Below are 24,354 nucleotides of genomic sequence, written 5' to 3'. Positions count from 1 at the left end.
GTGTTTAAAAAAACATTGCTCTCAATATATTTGATCAAATTGATATTTAATATCATTTTAAATGAACTGATGAAACTAAATTCTACGAGTTCTTATAGTTATTATAATTATATCTATGACATCAAACATCAATTTAACAAAATATATTAAGAGCGGTAATTTTTTAAACATGAATATGTTCAAAAAATTAATTCGTGTTCAAAAAATCACTACTCTCAATATATTAGTTTAAATTGATGTTTGATATTATTTTTACAATAAGAAGAACTAGATAAACATATATGAACTGGTTTATGTAATTTCGAGGTCTCTATATCTATCAACTAATTTTGGTCAAAATCGATTGATAGACCTAGAGAGCTCAAAATGACATGAAATCAGTTCCTATGTGTTTGTCTAATTCTTCTTATTGTAAAAATAATATAAAATATTAATTTAACCTAATATATTGAGAGCAGTGATTTTTTGAATATGAATTATTTTTTCAAATATATTTATGTTTAAAAATTTATTGCTCTCAATATATTTTTGTCAAATTGATATTTGATATATAGAAATTAATTTCATATCATTTTAAGGTCTCTATGTAAATAAATAGGAAGAAATTAATTTTAAAAAGTCAATCGATTTTTTTTTAATTAAATTAATTTGAGGACGAGGTAAAATAAAAAATGGATATAAAAGTTGATAATTTTAAAATTATAATATATAATTTAGATATTTTAAAAACTTATCTACGTCGACTATGTGCAATGCTGTATAGACAGCTAATAAATTTTAATGTTTTTAAAGGAAATTTAGGGAGAAATTTAATTTTGGTATTAAATCGAAAAAGAGATTCTAGGGAGTAGTGTTTTTATTTATTTTATTTTTTTAATTCAATTTTTTTTTTAAAGAGCATTTAATTTTTATCCTCCCTTTTCTTTATCGAATGGGGTGGCCGCCGCCGTTTACCTTGGCATGCTCGTTTACATAGCCAGAATCGGTAATCCACCAGACTCCAGCTGCCAGCCGCCCAGCTCTGTTTCTCTCTGCTGTCTGAATCGTGTCGAACTCCAGACGAAGAAGCGAGGTTGGCGATCCCTTGACGGAGAGAAAGGAATGAAGTTGAGACCGTTGGTTCTACTTCTTGTAGCATCTTCCGTGGTTTTTTTGCCCGGAGTTTTTGCGGATGGAGTCACTCCCTCGGAGGCCAAAGAGCTCAGAGACGAGGTATCGCTTCGTTGTTAATTGACAGATCTGGTTTCCTTCTTCCCTTTTTCTTTGGAAGCGGTAATGGGCGTCCTTTGTCTCCGAAAAAAAATTGATCTTGGATGAAGGTTTGACTGCCCAGATCTGTACATGGAATTCATTGGTAGAAAATTGGGGGGTTTTGGTTGTTTTCCTTTAAATATGTCGTTTGCAGTGGCTTAGTGGTAAGGTTTTTGGTTTTCGTATCTTCTTAATTGGATTAGACGACCCTTCATACGTTAGCTTATGGTTTCTGATAAGATTCTCTTTCAATGGAATTTGAATTTCATGGAAATCTACGTGGCTATATTATCTACAGTTGTAAATTGTTAAATTTGAAAGGCATTGGAATATGCCATTTTTAATTTCTGATTTAAACTATTGTTGTTAGTATCTTCTTACTTCTCAGAAACTTCAATATGGATTTTCACATTCTACTATGACGTTTTAGTCTTGATGTGGTATGGCATTTCCTTCTTGATGATCCATTTTTGGTTATTGTAGCTCTTCACATGTCATTCACATTTTGAATTGGATCGTAGGCTTTTGTTTTTTTCATTTGCTGCTTTTTCTGTTAAACTGACCTACGAAAAGTTAGTAAACAGAGTGAATGCATAATGTATTTTGCTGAAGAACTTTTCTATGGTTGAAACCAACAACTTTTAGATAACACAGGAAATTGTGTTCTCTTTATCCATGCACTCGATTTAGTTGACCATTCTACTTCTGAATTAATTTAATTCTTCTCTGCTAGAGCCATTCTGCTTAGGACTTGGTTTGAGGTGGTAGTCTAAACATCAACTATTTGTTCAGGGGAAATGTATTTTCTTCAGTATGTGAATTATGTTCACTAATGTTCTAGGCATTTGTTTTTATGAACTAACTTGCACTTCATTTTTTTTGCACGTGTTGTTAAACTCAATTAAATGTATGAACAGTTTGATATGCCCTTTATAGAAGTCGAAAGAAGAAAATTTTGTTTAGCAAGGTAGAAGGAGACCAAACCAAAATGGAATGGACAACATTTGTTTTACCAGTACCAATGCTAACAAGACAGCTTTGCATAAAACTTGATGTCAGTAAGATTCATTTAGGTCACAGCAAATAGTTGGGACATGCATTGCGTTCTCTTTTGAAATAAACTCATAAAATTGATTATTTAGTAGTTATATTAGAATCAGATACTCATCAGTTTGTTTTAGCCGTGCGTATACCTCTTTCTTGACATAGGTGCGTGAGATGTTTTATCACGCTTTCAATGGATATATTCAGCATGCTTTTCCTCTTGATGAATTAAGACCCTTGAGTTGCAAAGGAGAAGACTCGCTTGGTGGTTATGCCTTAACTCTCGTAAGGGCTATTTATTTCCCACAAATACTTTGCTCTATAATCAACTTTGAAATCAGTTTCTAATGTTTGTTGTTATATTTGAGTAGATAGACTCCTTGGATACCTTGGCATTACTGGGGGATAGTGAAAGATTCGGTGAAGCTGTTGAATGGGTCTCTAAAAATGTTAACTTTGCAATTGTAATCATTGGTTCCCTTCTCTAACACTTTTGTGTTTGTAAAATATAGCATAGATGTTCAATCTCTAAAACTTACTGCATTTATGCAGAATAAAACAGTTTCAGTTTTTGAGACCACAATTAGGATTCTTGGGGGTTTGCTCTCTGCTCATCTCATTGCCAGTGACTACTCTACGGTATGTGATTCATTGTCCAAAGTATAGTTAGACATGAGCCTTTGTAAGTCGCTAATCAGAAATTGCATTTTGTTAGTGCTAGCTAGCATATTTCTCATTAGTGTTTCTAAAGGAAAAGCTTGTATTATTATTCTGAATATCATTTTTCACAGTGCCTATATGGACCTAATATTGCTACTTGCTAAAATGTTCTAAATAGTCTTATTTCATTGTTTGGATTTACAGCCTTTTTAACTTAAGTTTGCGAGGTTATGCTGCTTTATGTGTCAGGTATCTTTGAGATTTGTTTGTTCACACCAATGACTTATTTTCTGTATTGCAAGTATCACTATCGGGGCAGTTGTATGAATAATGGATAGACAATCACTTGATCATAACAATATTTAGGCAAGATTATTAGCTACCATCACATATTATATGTGAACTTATAATTTGAAGATAGGAATCACATTAATAAGATGTGAATGTTGTTGGTGGATGTACAAAAGTTCATAGGAGTCAAGGACTCTTAGCTTTTGACCTGTGGTCATCACCCTTAGTTACCCATGGGATAATATCTCGAGGTGGGTTTATTCAGTTATTCTCTCTGATATGATTTGTTTCATAAAAAAATTGGACAATGAATTCTAGATAAAAACAAGTTAACAACACTAGCAGAAAGTATATTTTCTAGGTTAGAGTTCCACTATGCATGCTCATGTGAAAATTTCTTCATATTTCTTGTGCATTCAACAGATTCAGTAAACTTTATTGCAAAATTTCAAATAGGAACTCATAGAGAAGATATCTCACAGGGTATGAAGATTCAATCCTATGATGATCAATTACTTCATTTGTCTGCGGATTTGGCACAAAGATTACTGCCTGCCTTTGACACTCCCACAGGTTCTAACTTTTGTGTCTACATTATACACATATTATCTTCTAATTAATGTATCTGGTTATTGTCTATGTGCCTACTGGTCAACTATGTTGTTGTTTCATCCCCAAATTACATTGTAACCATTCTATTATTCATCTTCTTCAGTAGAGTTTCTATAAAATGAAAAGAAAAAGACAGTCAGTTGCAGTTTTTCCTTCTTTTTTTCTGTTGGAGAATGCCTTGTGTTCAGACTGAGCCTACTAATTCCATATTAGTTATGTTGATCTTTGGATTATTTCAACTTCCTTTTTCTCACAGGAATCCCATTTGGATCTGTCAATTTGTTACATGGAGTTGATGAAAACGAAAGCAAGGCAAGTTGTTAGTTTTGGATGATGAAGAATTTAAGAATGAACAGATGAATATGGATCAAACTGTATAATTTGTGGCATTGTCTCCCTTTATGATTTTCTAATTGTGATAATATGTTAGCATGAACAATCAGGATTTTGTTTTGCGTGCACATGTCAAAACAATCTTGAACATTGCTCTGTTTTGCCAGATTGATTCATCACTAAAAGGGGTCATTCACACCATTTATTTGAACCATGAGGCTTTTCTCTTTCTGTGCTTTTCTGATTATTGTTATTACAGCTTGTTTTCAAATCCACAAGGGATTGCAAACTGTTTAGCTTTGATAATGTCTTATTTTTATATCATCGCACTTGACTTTTGGCATGTATTTTATCTCCCATCTTAAGCCTGATCCAATTTTACATCAAATTTAAAATCAATTTACCTCTGGTCATTCTCAAGAGTTGACTTCACTGAGTTGACTTCTCTGAACAAGTTTGTTGCTTCCAGACTCAAACTTCATCTACCTTAAATTTCATGATGTCTTATAGTTGTTTTCTAGGATTAATTTATTTATTTCTGTCATATTTTCACCTAATAGCACCTTTAGAAACTAAAGGATTTGAGGTAAGTAGGAAAAAAATGAATACATGTAATGCACTTTCAGTAATAAGAGAAGAAGCAAGAGGATAGTCCAGATGGGTGGACATAGAATTGTTGTAAGTTAAAGTTTAGTTTCTTAGATCTATTGTCCTATGAGAAGTACACATTAATGAGGATATCATTAATAAAGATAGAGGAGAATTGAAATGGTGGGAAGCTTTTAGATTCCTTTGTGACCATCATGTGCCTCTTAGGCTAAAAGAAAAATCTGTAAGACTAGGGTACAACCTGCCTTACATTATGAATTGGAGTGTTTGATCGTTAGGAAGCAACACTTAGAAAAAAATTAAGGTTGTAGAGATGATAATGTTAAATGAATTCATGACATTACTAGAAAGGATCGGACAAGAAAATTAATATTTGAAACCAAATAGGTGTAGCTCGAAGAGATGGTAAAATAAAGGAAGATAGGGTGAGAATCAGTGTAATAGAATATCTGAAGGGTAGAGGGAGGCCAAAAAAAAATTCAATTGATGTAATAAAAAATAATTTAATTCATTTGAATATTTTATTCTTGTTAAGTCAGTCTATAGTCCTGGTGACATAAAATACTCTTTCCTATAGCCAAACCTAGTAGATTTACTGATGTACCTGTTTCTGATTCTGTTAGAACATTTAGGACATGCCTCTCCAAAATCTCCTTATATTGTTTGTTAAAATTCATGGCTGTATATTTACCTAGTGATATATGAGTATAATAGTTAAAAATTTTGTATACTTCCATTTAACTCATCCTGGAGAATATGAATTGTTGAGTTTTACGACTTTCATTTTTTTTTTTTAAAGTTTGGAGCTTAGTTATAATATGGTTATAATTTGTCAATTCTGCAAATTTTGAAGCTTAGGCTATTCAATGATATGTTTTCTGGTTACAGATAACATCAACAGCAGGTGGTGGCACTCTGACATTGGAATTTGGGGTGCTTAGTCGTTTAACTGGCAACCCAGGTTAGTTCAATATTTGATGTTTGAAGTAAGAAATTTTTTTTGTTCCATCAGTAACACCAACTCATTGCATAATTATACACTTCCAGATTATGATGCTTTCTTGGAAAATTTAGTTTAAGATGCACCTACTTTCTCAGTAACCAGAATGATCAATTGAGTTCCACTCTATGATAAAAATTCTGCCTCTTTACCACTACCTGTTGTAGAAACATGTTAATGCATAAAACATGGCACCTTGTTGTTTGCTAGAAAATTAGGTAATCTTCCCTCCTTGGGTGATTACAGATGAAGATAGAAGCATGGAAATAGTGAACCCTTAAATAGAAAGCAAAGCTCGCATGGACTCCAGATCCAACTGTTACATGTAGGAATTTTATATTTCTAATGAGGGGGACCAAATTTTGTTGATCTATTTAATTCATCAAATGATAAGGATCTCATGTTGAAAATTTGATTTTTCTGAAGTTGTCAAGTGTTTATTTGATACTTTGTTTGGTCGTGGGATACTGTATTCTACATCACCATTTAACTCGTCAAATGATAATGTCCTCATGTTGAAAATTCAATTTTCTTTACTGTATTCACCATGTCTTTCTTAGGATTTATTATGTCCGCTTCATGTAGTTGAGAAGACTTTGTATTTTTTCCCCCTAAAGTAAATGAAAGAGGAGCTGCTTTTTCCATCATATATGATTGATCATCAGTGCTTTTGCCATATAAGCAGGGCGAGCTGCTTTCCTCTTGCTTCAATAAACTGGATAAAAAGGGCAAATAACATGTGCTGTAATGTTATTGCTAAATGGTGTCAGATTAGTTGAAAATTACTCTGGTGTTTTGACACTGGAAATGCATAATGTTAATTCTTCTAGATTCAATTAATATTGGATTATTCCATGACTTTGTTGCATATATTGTGATCCTGCAGTTTTTGAGCAAGTTACAAAGAATGCTGTGCGGGGAATATGGGCTCGCAAATCAAAGATCAACCTTGTTGGAGCTCATATCAACATTTTCACTGGTGAGTGGACTCAAAAGGTAATGTCTCTCTTGTCTTTATTTTCATAATAATGGATTTAGATTTATATTGTTATGAGCAGTACATGATTGTAAGTTTTATGTTCGAAGACATGATAACCTTTTTTCATATGTCATTCCCTGGACACCAAGCACAGATAATATGGACTCTGTTGTAAATGGAAGGATGTGAACCAACCTGCAACCCATCAACAGCTTGCAACTGCTGAGAGTACATGAGAACCTTAGACTCATATCAAGTGCTTTTAAGTGCTGATCCTTATGATTCATTGTTTCAAGACTTTCCTACTTTTTTTGTACTTAAAACATGCTTGTTTGCAATTTTTGTATGGGACTTTTTCAATTAAGGCATGGAAATATTATGCTTTAATCTTATGAGTGGTTATCCCAATATTTTGAATTACAATGCTCCCATTTGTCTCCATGCAGGATGCTGGGATAGGAACGAGCATTGATTCTTTCTATGAATACCTTCTGAAGGCATGTTTGCTTACTTAATTCACATACATTAATTAATCTTCTAGCCTCTATCACCTTCATCTTTGCTAGGGCTTTACTTCTGCCTAGTCTGATACAATAAGGCCCCAATAGGCCTTGCCCAGGGGAACTATGCATGTTCATACAATTCAATTTGCTATAAGCTTGTCTCATTCCCTTGGGCCTTTGAGGGTTGTTTAAACAAAACAGCTCTATCAAGCCTAGAAGGGAAGATAAAATGGTATATATTCTCACTAGGATGCCACTAAGAAAGTGTTCTACACAAAGGACAACCAAAATTCACATTATTTTTTGAATTTGAAAATTGTATAGCTTCCAATCCATTGTCAATATGGAGTTAAGCAGACCATTCTTTTTTGCTTGACAATAGCCCTTTTTCTGTTGTGAATTGAAATTTCATTGTATATATTCATTTACACCTGTTGGTCCTTTAACAGGCATATTTGTTGTTTGGAGATGAGGAGTACTTATTTATGTTTCAAGAAGCTTACAAGGCAGCTATGCGTTACCTCCACCACGATCCTTGGTGTGTCATCATTTCTTCCTCTTCTATTAAACTTTAATTTCAATTTTTATGTTCTTTGAGTATTCCTTGATTTCTGATTCCTTATTTTGCGAGCTTCTAATATTTTCCATGCTTTCACAATCATTCTTTTAACTGATGCAGTCAAATGCATTTCTCTGGATTGTTTGTCCTTTATAACAACTTACAGGTATGTGGAGGTGAATATGAACTCTGCTGCTACAGTCTGGCCATTGTTTAACAGTTTACAAGCATTCTGGCCAGGGCTTCAGGTTTTAAACATTTACTTTTGTAAAAAAAATTATTGTAGGTTTAACAGTTAATATTCCTGCTTTGCTGATTATATTAATTGTAAGGTTTTAGCTGGAGATATTGATCCTGCTATTCGCACACATGCTGCTTTCTTCAGTGTCTGGAAAAGATATGGATTTACTCCAGAGGGCTTTAATCTTGCAACTATGAATGTTCAGGTACTTCAATTAAGTTATATTTTTTCTGTTTACCCCATAGTTTTCTTAACATAGCTTGTTTCTTCAATTTCAGCTTGGTCAAAAGAGTTATCCCTTGAGACCAGAATTGATTGAGAGTAATTACTGGCTATTTAAAGCTACCAGAGATCCCAGGTATGCTCTTTGAACTGTGAATCAGAAGTTTCTTAATCATCATCATCATCGTCATCAAGTATTTCTCCCAACTATTTGTGTTTTGGCTAGATGGTTCTTTTCCAAACTCTATGAAAGGCAAGCAGTTAAAATATCAAATCTATTCTAGAAATCCTTGACTTGCACAAGGCTCTCTTGTATAGAGAGATAAAATGGCATGAACTTCTTGCTAACAATAGTGGTACTTGTTTTAGAAGCTGTATCCAGAAAATCTTGCTATACGCTAGGTGTTTTAGAATTGTAGCAACTTTCATCTGTGAGCTTGCTGTCTGAGAAGTGAACAAGGAATATGAAAAACAATCTTTTCTGTTTCTGCTTAGAATAAATTGCACAACACTAATAACCAATTGTTGATGTGTCTGGTTCATGTTCTACTTAGACTGACATGACTCATGGTACTTCCCCTGAGCTAAAAGTTAGGATTTTAACATTTCTTGCATCCACTCAATTGTGATTCTCATTCCATGTTTACCTCTTTATGTATTATTTCATTTTACATGCCATCTGAGTTTAAGGTAATCTGTGTACTTGTTCACATGATGCTTGCACAATAGTTTGATATTTGTTTACATCTTTTGTCTCTAATGAAATACACCTTATACTCGTACAATCAAATATTATCTGTGGGCATTACATATATGCAAATGTTCATATGTCAACCAGGTACCTTAATGTTGGAAGGGACATGGTGGCAAGTCTTCAATATGGAGCTAGGTGCCCATGTGGATATTGTCACATAGCAGATGTAGAGACTCACGAGCAGGATGATCATATGGAAAGTTTTTTCCTTGCTGAAACAGTAAGGATGAGTTACATTTTGTATTAACATGAAGTTCGGCTAACTCATTTCAACTATAGGTGAAATACTGAATCATAATGTGAAAGCCAAATTCCATCCATATGGTTTAAGAATAGCCTGCATCATTCATTGTTAAACTAATTCTTCTTTGGACCTGATATGTATTCACTTTCATAAATCTGCAAGGAGCTGCAGTTTTTTCCCTCATAATTTAACTCTATCTGCACTGAACAAGTAGCTTCTTATATCATACCTAACTTATAAAACATTGCAGGTTAAATATCTTTGGTTGCTTTTTGATTTAGCTGTGGGTCCAGATAATATTGTTGAGAATGGGCCATACAAGTAAGTATCATTAGATATAGCTTGAATATTCTACTACAAGTAAAGCTTTTTAACTGATCTCTTTAACTGCAGGTACATATTTAGTACAGAGGGTCACCTTTTGCCTATTACTCCGGAAATATCTTTTATCAATGAGCACTGCTCGTATTTTGGAGCATTTTGCAAAGATGAAGCTAAACATGGATATGATGGCTATGAGACAACACTTAAACATCAGGAAACAAATAATACTCATCCTCATAGAACCCAAGTTCATCAGTTCAATACCCAGAATTCATTTTCAACTTCAGGTTTCATGAAGGTATGAATAACATCCTCTTCTTTTTTTTTTTTTGGTGAATCTCTTACAATCCAAAAAGTGACCGGCAGTCAACCCCCTCCCCCCTGTCTGAGGATGTATTGAACTCTATGTTATGGGATACCAATACAATGTCTCTTTAACAGCAGGATACTTAGCAAATATTACGGGCCAACTAGAACAAATCCCATTCTATTCCCTAATTTTAAAACAAGTATATTCCGATGTTTGATTGCATAAAAGAGCTTGGATTATCCATTCCCATGAAATTGTGATAACACAAAGAATAGCTATTTCTTTGTTCCATTCTCTAAAAAATACATATTCTTACTCCATAAGCTTAAAAAGTCAAAACTATATATTATAATGAGCAAACCAGGCTTAGGTAGTATGGACAAATGCAAGTGCAATTGTTCATTTGGGGAGATTGTTTGGTGCAATTCCCCTCTGATCAGGGTCTGATCAGTTTGGTTGTAGAAGAGTCGAGTAGGTCAAGGTTGACCGGATACTTGACTGAGAAAGTCCTAACTGGGATGTTAGGCAGAAGGGAAATCCTGGTGAGTGAAGCCAGGTGAAAGACCTAGTGAGTGAAGATAGGCAGTTTGGAAGTCCTGGTGAGTGAAGCCAGGCAGAAGGAAAATCCTGGTGAGTGAAGCCACGTGAAAGACCTAGTGAGTGAAGCTAGGCGGTAAGAAAATCCTAGTGAGTAAAGCTAGGTGAAAGTCCTGGTGAGTGAAGTCAGGCAGAGGAAAATCCTGGTGAGTGAAGCCAGGTGAAAATCCTAGTGAGTGAAGCTAGGTGAAAGTCCTGGTGAGTGAAGCCAGGAAGAAGAGAAGTCCTAGTAAGTGAAGCTAGACAGAAGGGAAGTCCTGGTGAGTGAAGCCAGGCACGGGAGAAATCCAGATGGGTCAAGGTTGACCAGACATCTGGTCAAAGTCCAAGTAGGTCAAGGGAGTGACCAGATACTTGGCATGATGAAGAAAAGTCCAAGTGGGTCAAAGGGATTGACCGGACACTTGGTGAGGGAGTCCTAGCAGGTCAAGGGTGACCGGATGCTAGGCATGATGAACCAACAGGTCATGGATTGACCGAATGTTGGTTTGGGGGCTTGGGACTTGGTTTTGGGCAAAAACTAAGTCTGGATCGATTGGCTGATGCCCAATCGATCGGCCGATCGATTGGGAAGGTCCCCGCGACAAGCCTTGAGTGGGCAAGTCGCAGAGCACACAGAACGCCTCTGGATCGATCAGTGGATCGATCCAGAGACCCCAATCGATCAGTGGATCGATTGGGGTAGCGCGTTTTGTCGCGATAAGCCCTGGATCGATCAACCGATCGATCCAGGCAAATTCCGCAGAGCACAAAGGCGCTCTGGATCAATCCACTGATCGATCCAAAGCTTCCCCGATCAATTGGGAGCAATCCAATCGATCGGGATCCGACCGTTGGCGTCGTATTAAGCTGCAGGCGCTCGATTCCTTCGGTAGAACTTTAAGAGAACTCTCGAGCACATCTTCCGATCTTCACCAGCGATCACAGAGCTTTTCAAGGTTCTCACCGCCAGTTCTTGAAGCTCTTGGAGGTTCTTCCAAGTCAAGAGGCGGATCTACTGCAAGAGGAAGAAAGCTAGGGTTAGGGTTTTCTTGTACTCATTGTAAGCTTTGTGCTTGTATTTTATATCCCTTTCCTTTTCCCTTGTAGTGTGAACTTGTAGGGCTTCTCCGCCTTTGGTAGTTACCATAAAGGAGTGTTATTCATAGTGGAGGGTGCGTGAGTAGGTGTGGATTCTTGGACTAGTCACCTCTTGTGAGGTGGATACCAAGTAAACCATCCTTGTTAGCATTGTGTAGTTTGTTTCTGTCTTTTCCGCTGCGTATTTCTGAAGAAACAAGCTACAACGAGCATTTAGCACGCGACGAGCTATTCCCCCCCCCCCCCCCCCTAGCTACATATTTGGCCCCACAAGTGGTATCAGAGCGAGGTCGCTCTTCACCGGAATCATCGCCGGAAGGGGCAAACAAAACAAGCAAAGCTAGAGGGTGAAGAAGTTGGAGCAAGAATTATCAAAGTCAAAGAATTCAAGAAGCTCAACTTCAAGATGTAATTCCAAGATGGATTTGGATTTGACACAAGGGTGGCTCCACCGTACACATCTACAAGCTTCGATTCTTGGAGATCAAGAATTGAAAATTTCTTGATGATGGAGATAGAGCAATGGTTTGCTCTCATGGAAGGATTTGAAGCTCCAACAAACTCCAAGGGCAAGCCTCTCAAGAAAAGAAAATGGAGTCAAGAGCAAGTTCAAAGGAGCAAGGCAAACGATAAAGTGACCAAGCTTTTGGTCAACTTATTGCCAAGCAATGATATTTTGGCTCAGTTGGAGAATTCAAGGATGCCAAGGAGCTTTAGAGCAAGTTGGCATCAATTCATGAGATCCCCTCCACTGTACCGAATCAAGAGGAATCCAAAGAGGGCGACTCATTGGAGCAAGACCAAGAGAAGGACTCCGAAGTTGAAAGATGCTCAACTTCCGAAGAAGAAGTCCAAGAAGAAACTTCATCCTCAAAGGAATGCAACCAAAAGAGCAAGAAAGGAGCATATTCCTTGTTTCATGTACAAGAGGATGAAGAAGAAGATCAAGCCTCCACCTCTAGGATTGAGGGGGAGTGTAGATCATTGACCCCGGAGCAAGAAGAAGCCTTCACATCCGGGTCAAAAGAAGAAGAGGATGAAGAAGCTTCCACCTCCACAAGTCAAGCAAAATCAAATGGAGTATCATCTTCGGATCAAGAGGAAGCTTCTACCTCCGGATTAAAAGGAGAAGATGCCACTCCTACAAGCAAAGGTATAACAATTTCAATTAATAATAAAAATCATATTATATGCTTTGAATGTAGGGAAAAAGGGCATTACAAAAGTAAATGCCCTAAATTGGCCAAGAAGAAGGGTCAAGTGGCACAAAAGAGCAAGGAGAAGCCCAAGGAGACCATCCCCGGAACAAAGAAGAGCAAGGAGCACATTGTGTGCTTCTTGTGCAACCAAAAGGGGCATTACCGAAGCCAATGCCCTAAGGGGAAGAAGAAGGTGGTCAAGGCTCTTGGAGGAAGCTCAATTCAAGGGGGAGCCTCCAAGGTAAAAAGAAAGGTAACTTTTGTTGAGCCTACCCCTTTAAATTATGGTAAAGAGCATGCTAGTACTAACCTATATCATTTTAATGCTATTTACCATGAAAATAGGAGGCATGATAAAGTTAAAGAAAATCATATAGCCTTTCATGCTAAAACCACTGCACCTAGGGATAGGAATGTAGATAAAAGTCTAGGCAAGAACTCTAAGGATTTTAGCTACAAGCCTAGAAATAAAAATGCTCATGGATTTAATGGAAAACCAAAAACTAAGGACTTAGTGATGGAAAATCAAGTCTTGAGGCCGAGACTTGACAAACTAGAAAAGATCCTAAAAATGATGGAAGATATCCTTAAAGGGCAAAATGAGGTTTAGGACAACAAGGGTCATCCAAGGGCCATAGAGGTTTGGGATACAAACCTAAAATCAAAAAGAATGTACCTACTTACCATAGGGTTCCATATAGCTATGGAACCAACCCTAAGTCTAGAGGTCAAGTCAAGGATACAAGGGAAGTTATCCCTAGAAGTATCTTTGCAACAACAAACGTGACTAAGACTTCTAAGAAGTCTAAGAAAGTCACAAACAAGGTCACAAAAGAAGCAATCCCTAGAGTTGACTTAGAAAAGGTGACTAAGGCTTCTAAGAAGTCAAACAAGGTCACTAGGAAGGTATCTAGGGAAGTTATCCCTAGTAAATACCTAGAGCATCCAATGAGCACCAATAGGTTTTGGGTTCCTAGGAGCATCTTCTCTACCCATAGATGGGTTAGAGAGTGTCAACTCTAAGAAGAAGGGTAGTTAACCCAACTTTGAAGAAATTGACACTCAAGGAGCATTTTCAAGGTTATTATCAACCTTTGAAAATGAAATAGATTTATGATTTACTATTTGAAAGAGTAAAATGTGCCAAATTTGAGAAGTTTTGGTTTTATTTTAAAATGACACATATTGGAAAATCATAAGAACTACCAAGTTGAGATTTTGGTATGTTCTTAGGAAATTAAAGACAATTTGAGCCTTAATTTAAAGTGCTACTCTTGTGAAAAAATGAAATATGGCAACACTTGAGGAATATGCTTAATTTCAATTGGCATAAATTAATCAAAAGAATTAGAAATACCAATTTAGGATTTGGCACTTTCTTGAAGCACTTTGGGCAATCTAGGGTTTAAGTTTTAGGATTAGCTAAGGTTAAGGATACTTAGATAGATAATCTAGGTATATTTTGTTTATACTAAACTTTGCCATGATTGTTTGTCCATTATATGCCATGACATCATGTTTTATTGTTGCACTCATGCCTTATCATGAAAATACAAAAATACTATGTCATGTCATACATACATCATGTAGTTATAGGAAAATTTTCTTTTGAAAATTATTTCTTTTTTATGTATGCCATAACATTATCATGCATTATGTTTATTTCCTTAAAATTAAAAACAAAAGGCATTTATAAACAAGTGGAATCAACAAGTAACATCCTTGGTGGATGTTTACCACTCAAAATGTCTAGATAGATATGCATGATCCCTAGATTAGGGAAAAATCAAAATTTACATCTCACAAAGACCTATAAGATGACTTGTATGTGTTTTGTGCACAATAGATACAAGTGAGGTGTTAGGATGATGAACAAAACTCAAGATGTTAATTTAGTGCATTCTTTTGAGTTTTTAAGTTCATCAAAACACATAGTTATGTGTTTTCACATCATTGGGAAAGCTAATGTACAAGTCATGTGCATTAAGCCCAAGGAACATGGTGGGATATTGGTTTTGAAAATGTTTTTAAATGCTTTTGGAAAACCTTGGTGAAGGTTATCTTTTGATAGTAATCACCATTGAATAGTTAGACACAAACTTGAAGAAAACACTAAACCTTGTGCAAGTTTTTAAGTTTGTGTAAATCTTTGAAAATATGAATTATTTTCTTAGAAAACTATTTTTCCATGATAAAGTATACCCTAAATAATGTCTGCACAAATTTGTACGATTTTTGAAATTTTGTAGATTTTTCTACGGGTTTCTGAAATTCACTGAAAGTGAATTTCAGAAATATCAGGACCTCAATCGATCACCCGATCGATTGAAGGGTCTCAATCGATCGGGCGATCGATTGAGAGCAAGCTTCTCGCGAACAGAAGCCGTCTGGATCGATCCAGCCCTCCTGAATCGATCAGTGGATCGATTCAGCATGGTCTGATCGATTGGGACCAAACTCCAATCGATCGAAGTTGTTAATTTTGGCTGGTAAAGCCTGATTTCAGCATTTTTTAACCATGGTTAGTCTAGGTAACCATTCCAAACCCTTAAAAATACATTTGTATACATAAAAAGGGTGTTTTCGTGTTGAAAACAAGGATGGATTGGTTAAGGAAGACTAAATTGAAGTTTAGGTTGAGGTTTGTTTCAATATTAAATTTTTGAACCTCAAAACTTCTAAATTTGGGTTTCCTAAAGGTTTAGGGATTCCAAGTCATTGTTGGTGCAATGACAGAAGTTACCACCATGTCTTTAGGGGGAGGGACTCTTTAAAGACATGAAAACTATTTTTTCATGAACCTTGGAAGGTGATTAACCTTCTTTTCCGAACATGCTCAAGGTTGAGCGTTTGAACTTTAATGGGGAGTGGATATCCTCATTGTTCAAGTGGTTTAAGTTAAAAAATGCTCAAGGATGGACATTTGACTACATTAATGGGAGAATGTAGGGTTAAGGATAATGAAGGGTATGAGACTTTCATTATCGTGTTGATCACAACGAGTGAAGTTGTGAACAACGATGAGCAACTCTTCAGGGGGAGAGTCTCAAAGGGGAGAGTTTTCAACAAGTGAATTTGTTGATGTGTGCCCAAGGATGGGGCATGTTGTTGATGTGTGCCAATAGGGGGAGAATGAAGGGTTTAAGTTATGACTTCATTACCTAGAGGGAGTTTGCCCTCTAAGGAGGAGAATGAAGGGTTTAACTTATGTCTTCATTACCTAGTGGCATGAAGGAGGTTTAGACTATGGGATTAGTCTAACTTACAAGTGGTATTGTCAAACATCAAAAAGGGGGAGATTGTTGGTGCAATATCCCTCAGGTCAAGGTTGACCTGGTTGACCAAGCTTGAGTCTTGGTTAGGGTTTCGACGTTTGACAATACAAGACTTCGATGATATGGACAAATGCAGGTGTAATTGTTCATTTGGGGAGATTGTTTGGTGCAATTCCCCTCTGATCAGGGTCTGATCAGTTTGGTTGTAGAAGAGTCGAGTAGGTCAAGGTTGATCGGATACTTGAATAGGAAAGTCCTAACTGGAATGTTAGGCAGAAGGGAAATCCTGGTGAGTGAAGCCAGGTGAAAGACCTAGTGAGTGAAGATAGGCAGTTTGGAAGTCCTGGTGAATGAAGCCAGGCAGAAGGAAAATCCTGGTGAGTGAAGCCAGGTGAAAGACCTAGTGAGTGAAGGTAGGCAGTCAGAAAATCCTAGTGAGTAAAGCTAGGTGAAAGTCCTGGTGAGTGAAGTCAGGCAGAGGAAAATCCTGGTGAGTGAAGCCAGGTGAAAATCCTAGTGAGTGAAGCTAGGTGAAAGTCCTGGTGAGTGAAGCCAGGAAGAAGAGAAGTCCTAGTAAGTGAAGCTAGACAGAAGGGAAGTCCTGGTGAGTGAAGCCAGGCACGGGAGAAATCCAGATGGGTCAAGGTTAACTAGACATCTGGTGAAAGTCCAAGTAGGTCAAGGGAGTGACCAGATACTTAGCATGATGAAGAAAAGTCCAAGTGGGTCAAAGGGATTGACCGGACACTTGGTGAGGGAGTCCTAGCAGGTCAAGGGTGACCGGATGCTAGGCATAATGAACCAACAGGTCAAGTTTGGATCGATCAACCGATCGATTGGCTGATGCCCAATCGATCGGCCGATCGATTGGGAAGGTCCCCATGACAAGCCTCGAGTGGGCAAGTCGCAGAGCGCACAAAACGCCTCTGGATCGATCCAGAGACCCCAATCGATCAGTGGATCGATTGGGATGGCGCGTTTTGTCGCGATAAGCCCTGGATCGATCAGCTGATCGATCCAGGCAAATTCCGCAGAGCACAGAGGCGCTCTGGATCGATCCACTGATCGATCCAAAGCCTCCCTGATCGATTGGGAGTAATCCAATCGATCGGGATCCGACCGTTGGCGTCGTATTAAGCTGCAGGCGCTCGATTCCTTCGGTAGAACTTTAAGAGAACTCTCGAGCACATCTTCCGATCTTCACCAGCGATCACAGAGCTTCTCCACAGGGTTCTCACCGCCAGTTCTTGAAGCTCTTGGAGGTTCTTCCAAGTCAAGAGGCGGATCTACTGCAAGAGGAAGAAAGCTAGGGTTAGGGTTTTCTTGTACTCATTGTAAGCTTTGTGCTTGTATTTTGTATCCCTTTCCTTTTCCCTTGTAGTGTGAACTTGTAGGGCTTCTCCGCCTTTGGTAGTTACCATAAAGGAGTGTTATTCATAGTGGAGGGTGCGTGAGTAAGTGTGGATCCTTGGACTAGTCACCTCTTGTGAGGTGGATACCAAGTAAACCATCCTTGTTAGCATTGTGTAGTTTGTTTCTGTCTTTTCCGCTGTGTATTTCTGAAGAAACTAGCTACAACGAACATTTAGCACGCGATGAGCTATTCATCCACCCTCTAGCTACATATTTGGTCCCAACACTAAATACATATTCTTACTCCATAAGCTTAAAAAGTCAAAACTATATATTATAATGAGCAAACCAGGTTATGCAGATTTTGCCGGTTGGGCTGGCTAGTTATATCAACCAGGCTAGACATTCCAGTTGGGCATGGGTATTCTGATTAGGCCAAGCAGACTGAACTAACTGGGCCGTTAGGGTGGATAGATAGACTAGGCTGAATGGCACATTCTTGCTGGACAAAATATTTCATTTGATCCCTTTTATCACAGTGAAAATTAGTTCTTATCTATTATGGCATTCTTACAAATTGAAATATTCTACAGGGACACTGTCCAGGCTTGACCCATGCCCAGAGGTTTGGCATTTCATATACCGAATATAAAGAGGATACCTTCACTAGTGAAGCTAGTCAACTTCATGATCACTCTGTCATTGTTGTTACTGACCCAAGTTCAAAACCGACCAAGTACAGCAACGATAACGATAGCATTCAGGAACCAGAGGAGGAACTTAAACACAATGAAGGTGATACACAGCAAGAGAAGGATGTACCAGCTAAGTGAAATTTGCTTGGACGAATTCCACAGAAGACGGTAATTTACCTTTGAGCGATGATGAATGCCATTTGGGTTTTAGAACTCAGACAGCCGATACAAAGTTTTCGAATGCTTATCAAGAATTCGGTCATCTTGTTGATAAATCATTATTGATCTGCGAATTTACAAGCATTCTTTTGATTTCACCTGGCAGTTATCATCAATGACAGAACTGTTAGAACTGAGAAAACAAAGACACTTGGAACATTTATGTTTCTAGATACCTTGTGGTAAAATTGTACAATAGGGTTAAATCTATTTGGAGCCAGATTGAGATTATTTTTTTGTTTGTTTGTTTAAGAAACGACTAACATGTCAATACTACCTTTTTGTGGAATGTAAGATTATATGAAATGATTAATTTATTTCTTAATTAATTGCAGTTTAAAATTTTATTTGTTTATAGGATTCAAGGACTTGTCTGTTTGGCCCCTTCATTACTGACATTGAGTTGGTTGCTGTTCATATACTCAATGAATGCTTGCTGGCTCTTAATGTGAATTCAACAAACCAGACAGAAAGCAGCTGGCCACATGCGGCTAAGCGCAACCCTTCGCGACTAGAGGTGCCACGAGCCAAGCCGAGGGCTAACACGGATCTGTGTCGATGACACTCGACCGAGACAGTCTGTGGCCCCTCTTTGCTAACCAAACTACACCCACATTGATTCAGAGTTCCAGCGTCTTGTGCTCATGTACATTGAACAAGACATTGGACTGCCTGCCAGCGTGCACATTAGGTAGCTTGTCACAAAGATAATAAATCAGCTTGTTTCTTGCTTGATGAATCATTGACTTCTCAACCAAGAAACAAAGAAAATCTTTCTCTCATGTGTGGTGTGTTTGGGTTTGAGGAACAACTTTTGACACAATGAGTTATTATTATATCTACTGCAACTTTCCACAATGTCTCCTGGAAATATGTTTTCAGATATCTTCATCCAAACCAGTTTAATTCAAAGCAAGCATTAACTCTCTGATTTCTTCACCTTCTCTAATTGACCACATGTGCTGTCGGGAGCATCATTGCACGTCTGATTAGCCCTGTCTACTGCAACAGAGATGGTGGATTATTATTGCATGTCCATAAATATATTTTCCAATCCACCAGGACTTCGATTCAAAGAACAAGAGATGTACTCAAAACTTGATTCTTATCTTTTACACAATAGCAGGAAGGTACAAAACTTCAACCACACTATTCGACTTTGATACAAAAACAAGCAGGCAGACTTTCTATGTACAATTGCGTGAAATACAAGTAGTCCTGAAGAACTCTAATTTTTGTTCCTTTAGCATCTTTTGTGTTTCAGAAGATGCTCCAGTGACAGAGATGCAGTTTCAAGCTTTCTTTTCAGCAGGACTGTGGAGTTGTGGGCAAATCCAAGCAAAATTATCTATTTTCATAAAGAAAATACTGGATTCCTTTTGCATCTTGGTAGAGGAATTGTGGATTTCTTAGTGTCTGGATTCCAAACCTCTTGCTTCAGATCCTTTCATTATCCTTAGCCTTTTGCAAGAACATATAAACATCCTGCACACATGGAATTAAGGAGATCGCAGTCAGAGAAAGCACACTTGAATTAGTGCAAAATCAAGTTAATTACAAGGAAATCATGAGACTTACTCCCAAGGAACATCTCCGACCAGCATCAAATCTCCATCTTTGTCTTCGTAAGTTATGGCGAATTCAGATCCATTGCACGCTTCTTTTCTTGACAAGTCTCCTGAATAATAGAAGAACAGAAATTTTCATTACTAATTTGTGGTAAAACACAAAAAAGAACATATTTTTATGGAAATAGCTGTTGGATCATGCTTCTTCACCTTGAGAGAAGCAGTTGAACATGCCGTCCAAGCCCTCCCTGAGCTCCTTGTACCCTTTGTAAACCTTGAGATCAATCTTCCTCAAGTAAGGAGCTCCATCCATGCTAACCTTCACGAACAACCCAGAAGCCTCCGACTCCACCTTCATCGCCTGGAAGCTGTTCTTCCTGTACGTTCGGATCGGCGGCCAACCAACCACTTGAGCCCTAGAATTTCACCAAACACCCACCCGTCAGCAACCCACCGAAATACGCATAAAGTTGGCATTTTTCTTTATCTCAATGACCAAAACTTACTTGGCCGCCGAGCCAGATCCGCCATTTCGGCAGCTGGAGTCGTCGCCCGCAGCGTCGTCCTCCGGCAGCGACCTTTTGCTACCCCTTGTAGCCAGCGCATCGGATCCCGGCAAACCAAGGCGTAACTCGGTATCCTCGACGTAGCTCGCCATGCCAACCAGCTTCTTCTAAACCCAGGCACGAGCACAGAAAGCTACCAATCGATCCAAAACTGCAACCTCGGGATGAAATGGTCGAAGACAACGATCTGGTTGCCGACGAGACGGCCCTGTTCTGGATTTATAGCGTAATAGAAACAGGGGAAGAGGAGGAGGAGTCGACGACAAGCTTTCCGTCAGTGCGTGGAAGCCTTTTAGGGATTTAAAATCGACAACGAGGCCGGTCGGGTGGAAGGCGGACAAGGAAATGGACCATGCCGGCTCAATGCCAGGCAGGCGTCGGCAACCCCATCATGTCGCCCGGTTGGGATCCTGCCGTCCAGCTTCCTCGAGCGGCTGTGGGGACGCATCCTAGCCATTGAATCGAGAGGCAGCCCCATGGGTGTGTTTCTTGGGGAGGTCCAATGGCGCGTTTTCGGCATATAGTTGGCAACCCAATTAATTGATGAGCACGAAAATTCCATTTTACTCTTATTTATTTTGCCGATATTATTATTTTACAAATTACTTGCCCCTTCATCTCTAACTACAAACTCAATTTGTCCTCAGTCTATTCTCAGATTTTCTTTATTCTTGCTCCCTGAGGTGACATATTTATTTACTTCAACTCCTAATAGATATAAATTTACTTAATTATCTTTATTTTTAGTAAATATAAAAATTTAAAAGAAAATATAATTCATCCTAAATCTAGTACCATTTAAATTAAAATCTAGTATATTTTCTATTAAGAAGAATTCTTTTTTTGTCTAATCAATTGATTGATAATTCAATCTAAATTAATCAATTGATATCATTCAAATTGATTGGTTGGACAGAAAAAGAACCTTGCTCATAGAAAATATATTAGGTTCTAGTTTAAATAGAAAGAAATTATACTTCCTTTTAGACTATTTGTTAAACTATCAGACAGGTAAATTCATGGCGAGGGGCGGGTTGGCCTGTGGCGAGCTAATCATTTGGCGGAGCGGAGCAGGGCGGGCCAACCCGTCAACATGGTGGGTTAGGAAATTTTCAATCCAACCCAATTCAAAGCGAGTTGCGGGTTTGGTCGACCAATTCGCGGGCCCATCAAAATTTTTAAAAAAATAAAAAATATTTCATATCTTCAACGTTTTGCTTCGGAAAGATTTCATCAATTAAATATATCCAAAAATAATAATGTAAATTTGACATTAGAAAATCTAAATAATTCGGATTTCAAAGACCCAAATAATTTATATATTATTATATTACACACGCAACGCGTGTGCACGATCACACTAGTATATATAATTTATCTTAAATTTAGTACTATTTAAATTAAAATTTAATATTTTTTCTATCAAATTAAAAAAAAATATTCCGCCTCGATTGATATGGTTCAAATCGATTGGTTGGGCAGAAAAAGAACATTGCTCAATTTGATAGAAAATATGTTAGATTCTAATTTAAATGGAGAGAAGTTTAAGAGAAATTATACTTCCTTTTAGACTATTTATTAGAGCTCTCGGACGGATCAACCTGTGGCGGGGTGGGTCGACCGTGGCGAGCTAACCATTGGGGGGGGGGGGGGGGGGGGGGGTCGACCCATCAACATGGCGGGTTGGAAAATTTCCAACTCAACCCAATTCAAGGAGGGTTACGGGTTTGGCAGGTCAACCTGCGGGCCCATCAAAATTTTTAAAAAAATAAAAAATATTTCATATCTTCAACGTTTTGCTTCGGAAAGATTTCATCAATTAAATATATCCAAAAAATATGTATTTTAAATATAAATAGACACAAATAAATACTTATGTTGGATGAAAAGTACTATTTTATTACAAAATTATAACAAAGCAACATAATAAAATGGCATAAAACTTAGTTTATATGTATTTCTCAATCCGTGGGTCAACCTAAGCCCGTCGTGGGCCGACCTACACGGGTCGGCCCACGACGGACTTGAGTTGATAAAGTTTCAAACCAACCCACTTAAATTGGTATCCATTAGGGAGTTGAAGCAAGCATATATGTTTGGTCAGAAAGTGGGAATAATTTTTTTCAACCCTAGGGACAACTGGATAAAGTTTCAGTTGTGGTGAGGGATTTTAGGACAATTTGTATTTTACAAATTATTTGGTGTTTAATTTGATAAAAATTTATTTATATTTATTTAATATATACAAGATTAATTAAATAAATAAAGTTGAATAATTCATTAAAATAAATAAATAAAATTAAACACATATAATATTTCTAAATAAAAATTATGATCTCTTATCAACATTTTCATGAATCATGTTTACCCATAAAAATTTTATGATACAACGATAAAATACTTTTATAGTTAAAAAGATATTTATTGATCGATATAAATATCGATTCCTAGTTACAGTACAGAACTCTAGTTACTGAGTAACACGTCATTCATACTTTCTAATTTATCCGGATAATAAATTTATGTTATGAAACTCAATAATTAAATAAATACATTTAAAATATAAAAATTCAAATAAACACATTTCAATGATTTAATTTATTTTAGACTCAACCCGACTCATTTAGCTTATCAAATAAATTCGAGCACCACCAAATTTGACTCCATTGGACCAACCCTACATAAAATCTTACTGATGGTAATTTAGAAATTTGGAGAGGATAAAATAATGATTAAGCATGAATTATAAAAAAAAAAACACATTCAGCTTTTCTAAAAAAATCACATGCTTTATCCTCGTGGATACAGAAGAATAATTAAAATATTAATATTTAACTAAATAATGCTTAAAAAAAACCTGCCCCGTGTGACGTGTCGACACTTCACGTTAAAAGGCAAGCGGGACCACCGACGATTAAATCCAACGGCGACGCGATGTCAATGTACGTTGCATTTGTATGGATGAAATTAAGCAAGCGAGGAGACGTCGAGAACTCCGACGCGTGCGTGTGGAAATTAGGAGTCCAGATCCTCTGCGCCCGCCTCCCGTGCGCCCTCTGTGCACGTCACTACGCGACAAAAAAACCACGCGCTAAACACGTGCGTTTCTCCGCTCCAGTAATAAAACTCAGCTCCAACGCACACATATCACTTCCTGCTGATCGGTCTGTTGACCGATCAGAAAGAATACTGATCGGTCAGCAGACCGATCAGCAGGAATACTGATCGGTCTTGCTGACCGATCAGCATTCCAGCAGGATTTTACCCTTCTACCAGTAATTGGTCTTGAATTGGGACCCCAAAGCCCATTAGACCCTAAAATGGAGTGCCTAGATAAGGTTTCTTCTTTTGGATGAAGTAGGCCAAGGGATCTGTAAAGTAAGTACTAATAGATTAAGACCTTGTCATGCATATTTTTAGCACAGTATCAGTGGCAGCAGTACAAAGATAAACAAACAGCAACTTAATGCTTTAAAAACCTTTTAATAGAGAAAGATGATAAAGACTTTAAATTGATACATCTTAAATAACTTACTGAACCAATCTATAGAAAGAAGCCGTGGAAACTAAGTAAATGTTAAAGACATACTTTAGAATCCATAAAAATTCTGAAATTCCCAATAACCTACACGTCATCCAACACTATAGTCCTTAAGAACAAGCAACAGACAACTGATCAACATGCTCATTTCATGACAACAGAAGTCTGGATAATCAATCAATTCTTAAAATATGAAAGATGTAATCCCCTTATTGGACGACGGAACAAGTTCTCAAGAAGAACCTAGGTACATCTCACCAGATGGAATTCCTGTAGGCCTGTGAAGATAATATCACCAGATGGAAGCAAATATCTTCCTGCTGGA

The 24,354-nt window shown here is 37.5% G+C and overlaps 2 protein-coding genes across 3 annotated transcripts; one reads left to right on the top strand and one right to left on the bottom strand.

The window, feature by feature from the left end:
- Positions 1 to 932: 932 nt before the first annotated feature.
- LOC121979380 (alpha-mannosidase I MNS4-like) lies at positions 933 to 18,696 on the top strand. 2 transcript variants are annotated; one of them, XM_042531373.1, is made up of 17 exons: positions 933 to 1,212; positions 2,461 to 2,580; positions 2,667 to 2,759; positions 2,848 to 2,934; positions 3,729 to 3,819; positions 4,115 to 4,170; positions 5,689 to 5,761; positions 6,687 to 6,796; positions 7,226 to 7,276; positions 7,732 to 7,820; positions 8,008 to 8,089; positions 8,174 to 8,287; positions 8,361 to 8,440; positions 9,143 to 9,278; positions 9,553 to 9,623; positions 9,696 to 9,924; positions 18,034 to 18,696. In XM_042531373.1, the coding sequence occupies exons 1-17, from the start codon at positions 961 to 963 to the stop codon at positions 18,271 to 18,273; spliced, it is 1,974 nt and encodes a 657-aa protein (XP_042387307.1). In that variant the 5' UTR covers positions 933 to 960; the 3' UTR covers positions 18,274 to 18,696. The 2 variants fall into 2 exon arrangements, with proteins under 2 accessions (XP_042387307.1, XP_042387308.1); XM_042531374.1 differs by lacking the exons at positions 933 to 1,212; positions 2,461 to 2,580; positions 2,667 to 2,759 and adding an exon at positions 3,160 to 3,204 and having other exon boundaries at positions 2,846 to 2,934.
- Positions 18,697 to 19,442: 746 nt separating this feature from the next.
- LOC121979379 (auxin-induced protein 22D-like) lies at positions 19,443 to 20,743 on the bottom strand. Its single transcript, XM_042531372.1, has 4 exons — positions 20,429 to 20,743; positions 20,133 to 20,338; positions 19,933 to 20,032; positions 19,443 to 19,839 (listed from the first exon to the last, which is right to left on the bottom strand). The coding sequence occupies exons 1-4, from the start codon at positions 20,578 to 20,580 to the stop codon at positions 19,764 to 19,766; spliced, it is 534 nt and encodes a 177-aa protein (XP_042387306.1). The 5' UTR covers positions 20,581 to 20,743; the 3' UTR covers positions 19,443 to 19,763.
- Between the last annotated feature and the right edge of the window lie 3,611 nt (positions 20,744 to 24,354).

The sequence above is a fragment of the Zingiber officinale genome, chromosome 5A, assembly GCF_018446385.1.
Source record: "Zingiber officinale cultivar Zhangliang chromosome 5A, Zo_v1.1, whole genome shotgun sequence".
Taxonomy (NCBI): Eukaryota; Viridiplantae; Streptophyta; class Magnoliopsida; order Zingiberales; family Zingiberaceae; genus Zingiber; species Zingiber officinale.
The sequence above is the reverse complement of the archived record's forward strand: the minus strand, read 5'-3'. Positions and strand labels throughout refer to the sequence as shown.

Bases quoted from the DNA above. Each gene is read 5' to 3' on its own strand.
- LOC121979380 (XM_042531373.1), top strand. From the start codon at position 961: ATGCTCGTTTACATAGCCAGAATCGGTAATCCACCAGACTCCAGCTGC. The intron at 1,213-2,460 runs GTATCGCTTCGT...TTCTTGACATAG, and splicing joins CCAAAGAGCTCAGAGACGAG to GTGCGTGAGATGTTTTATCA. The intron at 2,935-3,728 runs GTATGTGATTCA...GATATCTCACAG, and splicing joins TTGCCAGTGACTACTCTACG to GGTATGAAGATTCAATCCTA.
- LOC121979379 (XM_042531372.1), bottom strand. From the start codon at position 20,580: ATGGCGAGCTACGTCGAGGATACCGAGTTACGCCTTGGTTTGCCGGGA. The intron at 20,339-20,428 runs GTAAGTTTTGGT...GTGAAATTCTAG, and splicing joins GGATCTGGCTCGGCGGCCAA to GGCTCAAGTGGTTGGTTGGC. The intron at 20,033-20,132 runs GTGAAGAAGCAT...TCTATTATTCAG, and splicing joins GTTCAACTGCTTCTCTCAAG to GAGACTTGTCAAGAAAAGAA.